General features: G+C 43.9%; 1 protein-coding gene across 1 annotated transcript in view; it reads left to right on the top strand.

Moving 5' to 3' along the window:
* LOC105480074 (phosphodiesterase 6C) overlaps positions 1 to 13,359 on the top strand; it is a 50,205-nt gene that overhangs the window by 16,459 nt on the left and 20,387 nt on the right. The window contains exons 8-14 of the mRNA XM_024792502.2: positions 363 to 410; positions 5,838 to 5,987; positions 6,579 to 6,722; positions 8,073 to 8,141; positions 11,149 to 11,295; positions 11,529 to 11,636; positions 12,019 to 12,128. Of these exons, the coding sequence (XP_024648270.1) occupies positions 363 to 410; positions 5,838 to 5,987; positions 6,579 to 6,722; positions 8,073 to 8,141; positions 11,149 to 11,295; positions 11,529 to 11,636; positions 12,019 to 12,128 (776 nt within the window). The remainder of the gene's footprint in view (positions 1 to 362; positions 411 to 5,837; positions 5,988 to 6,578; positions 6,723 to 8,072; positions 8,142 to 11,148; positions 11,296 to 11,528; positions 11,637 to 12,018; positions 12,129 to 13,359) is intronic.

Below are 13,359 nucleotides of genomic sequence, written 5' to 3'. Positions count from 1 at the left end.
AAAGCAATCCTAGCTCTGCTGCTCATCCTGGCTGTAGCAGAGCTAGGATTTCTCAGCTTTCTCCTCTCCTTGGCCTGAGCAGCCTGTTGCTTTGAATTTGGAGGGGATTCCCTAGAGTCTGGGGGAGTGGGAAGGGGCAGAGACGGTATCACGTGTCCTCCAGTAATTTAGTTAGCAGCAGGGAAGCCATCTTGAATGAGTTGTTAGCAGCTGTGGCCTAGCTGAGGTCCATTTGCCTGCAAGCAGTCAAGAGCCATGTAGGAAATCCTCACTTCCAATGCGTCCTTTCTTATTCTGCTTTGTGGGTCGAGAGGGCTCCACCATACAATGTTTCAGAACATTTGTCTCCTCTTGCCTTCCAGATCTGTAACATGATGAATGCCCCTGCGGATGAATACTTCACATTTCAGGTAACTGCACTCTGGGGCAGGCCTCACCTCTCGGGGCTGGGGTAGGAGGGCGGATGCTCTGGCCTCTCCTCCACCCCCAGAGTCCGCCTGATGCTCAGGTGTGGCCACAGGCACACACGGGCCCATCTCCCACTCACCCTGGCTGGGCCAGCAAGTAGCAGATTCTTCAGTGAAGGAGGAAAAGAAAGATAAGACAGAAGGCCAGGGAGGGGACCTGCCACCCCTCCATTTGCTCACACTCCTGGTCATTTAGGGCAGTGGTCCCCAACCTTTTTGGCACCAGGGACCGGTTTCATGGAAGACCGTTTTTCCACAGAATGGGGGTGGGGTGGGAGATGGTTTTGGGATGAAACTTCCACCTCGGATCATCAGGCATTAGTTAGATTCTCGTAAGGATGGCACACCCCAGATCCCTCACATGCGCAGTTCACAATAGCGTTCGCACTCCTATGAGAACCTAATGCTGCTGCTGATCTGACAGGAGGCTGAGCTCAGACGGTAATGCGAGCAATGGGGAGTGACTGTAAATACAGATGAAGTTTCGCCTGAGTGCCCACTGCTCTCCTCCTGCTGTACAACCTGGTTCCTAACAGGTCATGGGCCAGTACTGGTTTGCAGCCCAGGGGTTGGGGACCCCTGATCTAAGGGCAGCAACGGTGCCTGGCACAGTATTCATGCTCAGTAAACATTCTCTGCATGCATGATTGGCTGGCTACATCCTACATCCTGAATCCAGCTCTCCTGGTGGTTTTCTCAGCAGCCCTTCCCTGCGGCTTATTGCAACTGTTCTCAGGAAAATCAACAATTCTGATTGAGTCCTTAGAGCTTCTCCTGCTGTTAGAGTTGGTTATATCCTTCCTTCTCCACTGTGCAGAGACCCACTGCCTGGGGAATCTGCCTCCACTCACCACCAGATGCTCTCGGTAATCAGCCTCTGTATGTGCTACTCTAGCTGACCCACTCCTCCCCGTCAGGGCTTCCTGATGGAACCTGTTGTTGATCCCTCCCCACTGTGAGTTCATCCAGTCCACCAGAAGGGCCAGCCTGTCGTCTTCACCACCCCCTCCCCACCTGTCACCCCCCGCCTGTCATCTCTGCCACTCCCCTCTCTACCTGCCCATCCCTCCTCACCTGTCATCTCTGCCACCCCCTCCCCACCCGTCACCTCCTCCCAACCTGACTGTTAGAGATAAACTGGCATTTGGCTCCACAGCCTCTTCTTTTCTGCCTCTGGGCACTTGTTATTCTCTGTCCTGCGTTTAAAAAAAACATCCCCTTAGAGCTCTGATCTCAGTCAGAAATAGAGGCTGCCCTCCCTGGTGGGTACCGTTGGGGTCCTTCTGTCTCTCTCACACACACAGCCCCATCTCTGCCTCTTAGGAAAAGCCAGGCTTCCCCAGGCTCTGGCGTGCCTCCTTAGCTGCAGAACCACACCATGCCTTGGGGAAAGCTGTACACACTTGCTGCGTTACGTGCATCTGCCTGCTCCTCCCTTTGCTGATTGACATGGAAAACATGTAAACACCATATGGCTGCTCTAGCTCCTTCCTCCTTGCAATTGAAGCTTATTTGTGACCATGCTGTGCCCAGGCCTGACCCCTATATTTGTGGCAGGTGGGTGTCAGGATAGGATGCATGCCAGCAAAAGGGGGACAATGATTTTCTAGAGTCTGAACCTTAAGCAGTCATTGTCTAAACACGGAGTGGGGATGGAGCTGGCCCAGGAGAACGCAGGTTGCTCTGAAATCTGAGGCCCTTTGCTTTCTCTCATGCTCCACTGCAGCTACTGCTCTGATGTGCTCTGATAGCCTGGGCAGAGAGGAGGCCTGGGGCCTTGGGGAGTCCCCAGTGTGGGATAAGCCTCCAGGCCACAGGGATTTCCCAGTTCTCTGGGAAACATCAGTGTGGTGCCCACGAAAATGTGCTTCTCAGATCTCCACCTGTGGGAAGTGTAGCTGTGCAGTGGCTGCTGGACTGAAATCCATGGTACATCTGCGCCGAGGCCACAGGCTCCACGGGCCACTCCCAACTGGTAACTGAGTGTGGCAGGGACAGTAAAGCAGGCCTGTTCCTGGAAGACAGCCAGATCCCCTGCCAGGCAGCTTTGGCCCTAGGAATGCCTAACAGTTCTGCAAACAGTTTCAGAACTGCACAGTAGTCTAAGGCGCTCCCCTCAACTTTCCATCCTTCTGTTTCTCCTTCGCACAGGGTTGGGACTGCACCTCTATCTGACGTCTCTCTCAGGTCCCCAGCCTCCCTCCCCACTTCGCCTCAATGGCGTCACCTGTGCATCATTCTGCAGAGCGGACTTGGGTGGCCACCCTCCCCAAACCACCACCCTCCTTTTGTGCTCCATCTTCTGATTCTCTCTGTCCCTGCTCAGGCCCCACCGTGATTCTTATGATTCCTTTTTGCACCTGAGAAGTTTGATGGAAAAGCCAGTGACATAAAAAGAACTGCCATCAGAGCAAACCTGCAAAGGCAGTGGTTCTCGGACTATGTTCCTTGGGGGCATAATGGGTTCATTTCCTATTGCTGCTGTCACAAATTGCCACTGAGTGGCTTAAAACCACACGAAATGTATTATCTCACAGTTCTGGAGGTCAGAATTCCAAAATGAGTCTTCTTGGGCTAAAATCACGGTGCCAGTGGGATTCTGTTGCTTTCTGGAGGCTCTGGGGAGAATTCATCTCCTTGCGTTTTCCAGCTTCTCAGGGCCGCCCACCTTTTGCCTGGTGACCCTTCCCCTGGCAGAGCCAGCAGCACCATCACTCTGACCTTGCTTCTGTCATCATAGCTCCTTCTCCCATTCTGATTCCAACCTCTTTTCTACTTTTAAGGATCATTGTAATTACATTGGGTCCACCTGGAACATCCAGGCTAATTTCCCCATCTTAAGGCCAGCTAATTAGCAACCATCCTTCTATCTGCAACTTTAGTTCCCCTGTGTTGTGTAAGATAACATATTCACAGGTTCCAGAGATTAGGATATAGACATGTTTGGGGGCCATTGTTCTGCCTGCCATAGTGTTCCTTGAAGTGGACTAAGGGGTCTTCCTTTAACACCAGTTAAAGTGATCCCAATTCACAGGAAGAAAAGTGCATAGAATTTCCTCAGTTTTTTGTCCTACTAATTTTTCTTAAACCTTAGGTTCCTTCTGTCACTTGTCTGTCAACAAGCTCTAGCGAATGGCAAAACACAAGAATATGAACTGGTAGCAAATGAATATTTCCTGAAACACTGAGAAGCAGTCAGCAAAGCTTATTTTGGAAGCTTTAACAAATACACATGAAGTTCTTTCACACGCATGTGATATATTTTCTATTATTGATTTTGTCCTTGGTCCGTATGATGGCATAAGTACATAAATATTTCTCAGTGTTTTCCAAAGATGCAGGCTTTGCAAGCACTGTGCACTGCATCTTTTTCTAAAGCTTTGACCATCAGGACACAGACATTGAGATTTGGTTCTTCTGCTTTTCACTCCACATATAATGACTACATAGAGTAGTAACAAGTTACTTAGACTGAGCACTTATTACATGCTCAGTCTAAATGCTAAATTGTGGTTCAGGCTGTAAGTGCAGTTGGAATTCCAAAACAGAAAAGTTCTTTATGAGTTAGAAAAATTAGAAAAGGCTTCATGGGAGAGTCAAGACTTAACAGGGGCCTGTAAGGATGACTAAGCCTCGGGAAGTCTTCAAGCACAAACAATGTGGTGTGTTGAGTGCTTGTCTACCTTTGCCTTAGCTACATACTGTGCAAATGCTACATCATGGTTCTCATACTTCAGAGGGCATCAGAATTACCTGGGAAGCTTATTGAAGATGCATGACCAGGCCAGGCGTGGTGACTCACGCCTGTAATCCCAGCACTTTGGGAGGCTGAGGCGGGTGGATCACTTGAGGTCAGACGTTCAAGACCAGCTTGGTCAACATGGTAAAACCTCATCTTTCCTAAAAATACAAAAATTATCCAGGCATAATGGTGCCTGTAATCCCAGCTACTCATGAGGCTGAGGCAGGAGAATCACTTGAACCTGGGAGGCAGAGGTTGCAGTGAGCCAAGATCGTGCCATTGTACTCCAGCCTGGGCAACATAGTGAGACCCTGTCTCCAAAAAAAAAAAAGAAAAAAGAAAAAAGAAAAGAAAATGAAACAAGCTAAAACAAATCAGTTGCACATCGTCCTTGGACCACACTTTGAGAAACACTCCTAAACTTTTGTGCCTGTATCCCTCCACTAGATCCTAAGCATCTTGAGGGTAAGACCTGTGATTTATTCTTTGTGCCTTCAGCAACTGCCCCAGTTCCTGGCATACCATAGAGGCTTGACAAATGTTTACTCAACTCAACACACCACAGAATGAAAGACTATCTTCATGGATCAGTCAGAAAAATAAAAACCACACTAACATTTCAACAGGAGAATTTTATATAAGGAATTAGCCAAACAAGTGTTGGAGGATAGAAAAAGTGTAAAGGGAAAAGTGAGGTAACATAGTGGTAAGAAGCACTTCCCATCCCTCAGGCTTGGGCAAGAAAGGGAAAAGGTTAGAATTGTCAGAAAACAGACACTTGGTTCTAGTTCACTCTATTGGATGTGCTAGAGTACATATAATGGCCCTAGCAATGTTCTGACACAAAGTAGGAATTGCACATCTAACACCGAAAGATTATTCTTCCTTTTTTTTTTTTTTGAGACGGAATTTCATTCTGCTGCCCAGGTTGGAGTGCAGTGGCATGATATCGGCTCACTTCAGCCTCTGTCTCCTGGGTTCAAGCGATTTTCCTGCCTCAGCCTCCCGAGTAGCTGGGATTACAGGTGCCCGCCATCATGCCTGGCTAATTTTTGTATTTTTAGTAGAGATGGGGTTTCACCATCTTGACCAGGCTTGGCTCCAGCTCCTGACCTCAGGTGATCCACCTGCCTTGGCCTCCCAAAGTGCTGAGATTACAGGCTCCAACCACTGTGCCCAGCCTCTTTCTTTAAATTAAAAATAAACTAAGTGGCAAGTGGTTGGGTGGTAGCTAGAAAGGAGGAGTACAGGGGAGTCTTGTAGTGATGGAATAGTGTTGTATCTTGATTCTAACGGTGGTTGAAAATCTACACAAGGGATAAATTTGCATAAAACTATATGTACACACACACACATACATGTACAAGTAAGTGCATACAAATCTGGTAAAATCCAAATCAGCTCTGGATTGTACAATGTCTGTTTTCTGTTTTTGATATTGTACTATAGTTACACAAGACAGTAGAAAATGTACTATAGTTGTCTAACCATCGTTACCATTGTGTGAAACTGGGTGAAGGATACCTGAAATCTCTCTGTACATTTCTTTTGTAATATCCTGTGAATCTATGATTATTTCAAAATAAAAGGCAAAAAAAAAATAACTTGAGGTCCCTTCTCATTTGTAGAAAGGACCTGTAGATGAAACCGGCTGGGTCATTAAGAATGTTTTGTCGTTGCCTATTGTCAACAAGAAAGAAGATATTGTGGGAGTGGCTACATTTTACAACAGGAAGGATGGAAAACCTTTCGATGAGCATGATGAATACATTACTGAGGTAAGTGCAATCATAAGATAATGGAAGTCAATGCAATTCACAAAATACGAGAGGGCGCATCATTATTTGTTATTCTGGAATGATATTTTGAAGGGCCATTAAGACATGAGTCACACATAGCTATAAACAATACGCTGTTATTTTGTCGTTTCTATTTCCTGACTTCTATAAACTGCAACATATTCTACCAAAGTACAAAATTTTAGCTTAAACAAAATTTGTTATAATACTCGGAAAACGGGAAAGACGATTTTCCTCTTCTTTCTCCCACTCCTCCTTCCCACTGCCTCTCATTCTTATTCTTACTCCCAGCACCCTGCCTAATTTTTAGGTCCTGCTTGATTATACTGGTGTTGGTAACCCCTCTCTCTTCTAATGAAGTATTCATGGTACATGGTACACTTTAAAAAGCAATAACTCGGCCAGTTTTATTGTCTGAAGCTGATTATTAGTATGTTTTTCTTAAATTAAAAGAAGGAACAGGGTGGTTAATGATGGAAGGGAGATTGATAGAAAAGCATCCAGATTGTTGCCTCCAAACCAATTTTGCTTTAACTGAAGAGAATTAGAATCACCTTTTATCTGTTTCAGACTCTCACACAATTTCTTGGATGGTCTCTTTTAAATACTGACACCTATGATAAGATGAATAAGCTAGAAAACAGAAAGGACATTGCTCAGGAAATGCTCATGAACCAAACCAAAGCCACTCCTGAAGAAATTAAGTCCATTTTGGTAAGTGAGAAATTCAGTCCTGTGGACATAAGGTGTTACCTAACCACATATTCTAGAAGTCATCTAATTACCCATGGGTCTGACAAATGCGAATGGTTTACTCCTGGACTGGGAGACAGAGACAGTGAAGGAGGGGTTGGAAGAAGACATGGATGGCCCAGTGTACAGAGACCCTTACTGGAAGTACAGCTGCTTGACTGGAATAGCACTTCATTCAAAATAGCCCTGGGGCTATGGGAGCTGTAGCAAGAAAAAAAATATATTATAGGAAGGGAAATGTATCAGTCAGCTATTGTCATATAATGCTGCATAACAACAACCCTGACACCTCAGTGGCATGCAGTAATGAACCTCTATCTCTCACTCACATTTGTGGGTTGACCAGGCTTTGATTGACAGTGGCTGGACTTGGCTCCAAGCTGTGAATTTGGTTTGCTCTATGTATCTCTCATCCTTTTTGGACCAGGAGCTACCTGATAGATGTCCTTCTCACAGAGATGACAGAAGTGCAAGAGAGCAAGCCCAATTGTGCAGGCATACTTCCAGTTTTCGCTCACATCACATTCACCAAAATGCTCACTGGTCAAAGAAAGTCACATTACGAAGACCAACCTTATAGATGATGGGGGAGCAAGTGGATATTTGCTAACCATGTTCTAATCACCACAAAATGAAGGGAAAAATATCATGTGCCCACCATCTCTATTTCTTTTATTTCCCTGGCTTTGTGTGTGTGTGTGTGTGCGCGCGCACGTGTGTGTGGTTTTGCTGGAGTGGGTTGTTTTTGGTGAGCGTGTTGGTTTTTGGTTTTGCAGACTGGTTTGAATGTAACTCAGTTTGAGAGTTTGAGATGTTAAAGATGAGAAGATCTGGGGGGAATAAAGGGAACTGTGATAAGCTAATGGAAAAATAAATGTAAACCACTCATTTGCTCTTTCCTACGTGCAAACAACCCACACCTCTTTAAAAAAAACCGTTACTGTAACCATTTTGAGGGAATTTTAAAAATCAAATATATTAGATTATTTCTTGAAAAAAAATCTTCATAATCAGGTGCTATAGGTCTTTGTATCTATGACAAAGAATGCATCTTTGCCATGGAACTCATTGTAGTATATTTTATTTATTTACTTATTTTTAGAGATGGGGTCTCACTCTCTCACCCAGGCTGGAGTGCAGTGGTGCCATCACAGCTCACTGCATCCTGCAACTCCTGGGCTCCAGGGATCTGTCCAGCCTCTTCCTCCTGCATATTTTAAAGATATCTTAACTAAGATTGTAATAGTAGAGGAATCAGATGGAAATCTTCTCCTTTAGGAATTTCACACCTCAATTGCTTTTACATTTTAGAAATTTCAAGAGAAGTTAAATGTTGATGTAATTGACGACTGTGAAGAAAAACAACTTGTTGCAATTTTGGTAAGTGTTTTCTTTCTAACCTTAATGCCTGTTAAATAGATAATATAGAAATCAATAATATATTAGGACATGCTTTCTTGTTTTTCAAGTAAATATTGAGTTTTCTCTTTCCTGATATTTCTCAAGGCTAAAAAGAAAGAATTCTTCTGAAGATTGACCTTTTGATTCCCTGCTTTTCTTCATCTTTGTCGCCTCTGGTCCAATTCCCACAGATAATTTACAATTGCAGCTAGGCTAGACTACTGCTTACGGGACTTCAGGCACAGAATGTAGGGATATCAAGGCACAGTTTAATAGCTTTGGATGACACCATGGCCACCCCAGAGGACATGACAGAGTTAGCATGGAGCATGGATCCTTCTAGGCACTGGCACCCCCTGCCATTTCTAGCTTCTCTTCTGGAGTCTGAAGGCTCCATTCTTTCCTGTTGTTGCCAGTAGGCCATCCCTATTATTTCTGGTTGAAATTAACTTTCCCACTTCACTAATTCTGTCTTTTGTTGTGTCCAATCAACTGTTAAACTCGCTCAATAAATTCTTAATTTCAGAGATTTTTTTTCAGTTCTAGAAGGTACTTTTAATTCTTTTGTTAAGGTTCTAACTCTGTGTTAAAACTTTTCATCATTTGATCTATTTTGACTATTTTTCCCTGTATTTTAAAAAACGTATTGGTGTGTATTATTTTAAGGTACTCATCTTAATACCAGAATCACCTATAGATCTGATTTTACTGTTCATTTTTACACCTGGGTTCTAGTCATTTGATCCTGTTTTAAAGCATGCCTCATGCTTTTAAAATAAAAAATCAGATATTATAGATAAAAACTTGTAGGGGCTCTGAGTGATATTATCCTTCTGCAAAGAGGGTTAGAGTTTCCTCCGGCAGATGAGAGAGTTGTTTTAGATTTCATCTGGGATGGTCTTTTTTGGTTTTATTCCTATTAGGGTGCAGCCCTTGTTTCTAGAATGTGGCTCTCCTGGAATCACATGAAATCCTGGGATACTTACCAAGACCCCCAGACCTTGAATTTCAGAGGGTTGAATTCCATCTGATTGAAATGGAAAGATCACACTTAATTTCCTTACTAACTGCTATAACCTGTTTTCCACTGTCTCTTTCCAATCTGTGGTGCGAGTGTTCTTTCTAAACTAAGACACATCGACTATCTCACCTTCTCCCTTTCCATCTTTTATGGGCTCTGTCCTCCCACCCGGGGCCTTTGCTCTGCTACCTTAGGACTGTTGGCCTTTGACCCCTTTTCGGGGCTTACTTCCCACCCCCATGTTTTCATGTCATCTGAGGTTTCCTTTTCTCCCATTTTGCTTGGCTCTCCCTTTGAGCACCATCCTCTCAGCCTGGCCCAGAAGATCACCCTTTCTTCTCCCCACCTGCCCTCAACAACAGACATCTTCTTGGAAAACAAAACATTCACTGACATCCGTGTCACTAGAAATTCTCTAATTTCTTATATAAAGGAAGAAGGATCTCATGTTGTAGAAGCAATAAAGTGGACAAAGAACCAGTAGACTTCCTAAAAAACAAAACAACAACAAAAAAACAGCCTATTTTGAATGTAAAATCTACTCAGGGCAAATCCCATATCATTGCTGCATAAAATTGAGGAATGTAACAAATATTTCAGAGGAGTTCTCCAAAATTATCCTGGCATCATTTCTCAGCTACATAATTTTTTTTCCATCTTCATGTACGTGAGTCTTTCTCCAGGCCTGCACTTTAATGTTAGCTCCAGGGAAGGCTCAACCAATTTTCTGGGTATAGCAACAGTTCTGTGCAAGAGTGTGAGGGGCCAGCCCAGGCCCAGGGGCTGGGGGGACTGGAAACCATAATTTTGCTTTAAATAGCTATATACCATTCGGTGTTGAAATCTGTGTAGAGCATGGCCGTCCCCTGAAAAACATTAAACTTAACAAAGGGGAGTGTCCTGCCTTTCCCTATGTTTGTGTCCTCCTCAGTGCGCTAGTAAGGACATAGTACACATTCAAATAAATACCCATTGAACTGAATTGCTCCTGCAGGTCTGTCTGGTAGACCTACATAGTCGTTGCTAACTTCTGCCTCTTGGCACTTTCTCACCCACATGGAATCTCTCCGCTTCCTTCTGCCAGCTCAGCTGCATGCATGTCCCTCCAGCATCTCTCCTCATTTAAAAATTTCCCCACCTGTCCAAGGACATTCAGTTTATCCCTCAGCATGGAGCACTGGCCATACTCTCTGATTATTCTAAGTGCTTACTTTTCACTCATCTATATTTTATAGTCACTTTAATAAGTTAAGTTCCTTAAGGGCAAGATCCATATTTTTAATTCTGAAGTCGCAGCAATGCCATGTGTCTACTTCACTGCTTTTTCACATAATCCGGAATCCTAACCAGATGTGAGTTAAATGAAATGTCTGCAAGTATATCTTTGTACTGCAGGGCAATCATTGGTTTATCCATCCACTCATTCAACAGGCATTTCCCAAGCACCTGCATGGGACTGGCCCTGCGGATTTGGGATATGGCAGCAAATAAGCAGATGATCCCCACCCTCGGGGAGCTCACATTCTAGTGAAAAACTGTCACTGAGCACATAAAGAAAATTCAAAAGAATTGAATTAAGCAGTCGTTTACTGTTTACTGAATATTTCCTGAACAGATAAAAAGTTGAGTATTGAAAATGAGTAAGGCTTTTGTAACTAAACATTTTATTTTGCAGCACAGAAAGAAAACAGCTACTGGAGTTGGATTTGGAATGGTATCCCATCACTTAGAAAGTCTTTAAGATAGCCAAGTCTCAGTTTCATCACCTGTAAAATGGAGACAATTGTGTAGGACTGCCGTGAGGATAATCTGTGCAAACTGCATCATCCAGTGCCTGGCACATGGTGGCTCAGTGAATCACACATTGTGTTATTGTAATTTTGGTTTACACTCAATGTTGGCTATGGGAGTGGAAAGGGAAAACAGACGAATGTAATCTGAAACAATCCATCCTTATCTCAACAGAAAGAGGACTTGCCAGACCCACGCTCTGCAGAACTGTACGAATTCCGCTTCAGTGACTTTCCCATTACAGAGCACGGATTGATTCAATGTGGAATACGACTGTTTTTTGAAATAAATGTGGTGGAGAAATTCAAAGTACCTGTAGAGGTCAGATGGTATTTAATTTAAAATACTATGTGATTATGTGGCTCTGCTTCACTGATGTTTTCTGTGGTTCAAAAGATGGACTCAGTTTGAATTTTAAATTATTATTAACTTTCTAAATACATCAGCTTAACCCCTGTCAACAAGACCAACACATCTTTTTAGATAAGATTGCCACAGACCTTCTAACCTTTAGAATTCTGTTCCAAAGTCTGAATGGTGTCGTCTTCTTTTAGGTTCTTACCAGATGGATGTACACTGTGAGGAAAGGGTACCGAGCTGTCACTTACCACAATTGGCGGCATGGGTTCAACGTGGGACAGACCATGTTTACTTTGCTGATGGTAGGTGCAGAGGGTTGTAAATCCTTGTAAACCTGCAGATTTCCCATTTGAGCATGGTGAGAAATAGGTATGGTCCATCATTTTAGATCAGTAATTTAAAAATTCAGGGCACAAACCCCTCTCTGCTGCAGATGAGTTCCAGGGAACGTGGGTATCCTTGAGCACCGGTGGGATGATCACTCAGACATTCACATACTTACCTTCTTAAAGGAAAGCTCAGTCATTACCCACAATGCTACAATACTCACAACAAATAAAGTGAACTTGCTCCAAAAACTAGTGGGCCTATTCTCTACTGCAGGCAGGCCTTGCTGCACTTGGTATAGAGATATGTTAATTCAAATAAATTATAGATATATGTATTTATGTTATTTTTTTTTAGACAGGAAGATTAAAGAAATACTATACGGATCTTGAAGCCTTTGCCATGCTTGCTGCTGCTTTCTGCCATGATATTGACCACAGAGGCACTAATAATTTGTACCAGATGAAGTAAGTGAACACATGTGCAATGTTGACCTGTATTGGTGGACATTGGAAGGTACCTAGAGTGAGAAAAATGCTTCTCCCTATTCCTTGGCCCAGTCAATCCCTCTTTGCCATGTTTGGAAATCCCAGGGCTGGGTTCTATTCCCTCCCAAGCTTCTGCCTTCACGATAACATTGCTCTTTCTCCCTAGGTGCTTGCATCTCCCTTTCCTTTCTGTTTTCATTTCCAAATGTGCCTCTGCCTTCTTCCTATAGGCCTTCAGGCTTTCTTCTCTCAACTTTGTTTAATCAGAGTATTGAATTCCTGTATTAAAGTGCATGAATCTGGCTGGGCACGGTGGCTTGCGCCTGTAATCCCAGCACTTTGGGAGAGTGAGGCGGGCGGATCACCTGAGGTCAGTTCAAGAGCAGTCTGGCCAACATGGCGAAACCCTGTCTCTACTAAAAGTACAATTAGCCAGGTGTGGCACACCTGGGATTATAGGCACATGTCTATAATCCCAGCTACTTGGAAGGCTGAGGTAGGAGAAATGCTTGAACTCAGGAGGCGGAGGTTGTAGTGAGCCAAGGTTACGCCACTGCACTCCAGCTGGAGCGACAAAGCGAGACTCTGTCTTGAAAAAAATAAAAAATAAAAAACAAATACATAAGGTACACGAATGCTAGGCTTACACTTGTACACTCCTATGGAGTACTCCCCAGCTCAGGCTAGAGGACACTACCCCTGGGCTCACTACCCTTCACTTCCCTGGTCTTTTTCCTTCTACCAAACTCTCCTTCAGCTGGTCTTCTATCTTAACATTGATGCTATCTTTCTCTCTTGCCCCAAGAAACGAAGTACAATAAGAAGGGTACAGGCTCTGGGCTCAGGCAGATTTGGATTCACTGGGTCACAAGTTATTTAAGCTTTCTAAGCTGCGATTTTCTCATCTGGGAAGTAAGAATTATAATAATGGTACCCAGAACATAAGGTTGTTGTAAAGATTAAATGCGATCATGGATATAAAGCCCTCAACTCAAGGTAGGATCTTGGCAGTTAATAAATATTAGGTATGATTGCCGGGCATGGTGGCTCACGCCTATAATCCTAGCACTTTGGGAGGCTGAGGCGGGCAGATCACGAGGTCAGGAGTTGGAGACCAGCCTGGTCAACATGGTGAAACCCCATCTTTACTAAAAATACAAAAATTAGCCGGACAATGTGGTGTGTGCCTGTAATCTCACCTACTTGAGAG

This window comes from Macaca nemestrina, chromosome 9 (genome assembly GCF_043159975.1).
Source record: "Macaca nemestrina isolate mMacNem1 chromosome 9, mMacNem.hap1, whole genome shotgun sequence".
NCBI classification, from domain to species: domain Eukaryota; kingdom Metazoa; phylum Chordata; class Mammalia; order Primates; family Cercopithecidae; genus Macaca; species Macaca nemestrina.
The sequence above is the reverse complement of the archived record's forward strand: the minus strand, read 5'-3'. Positions and strand labels throughout refer to the sequence as shown.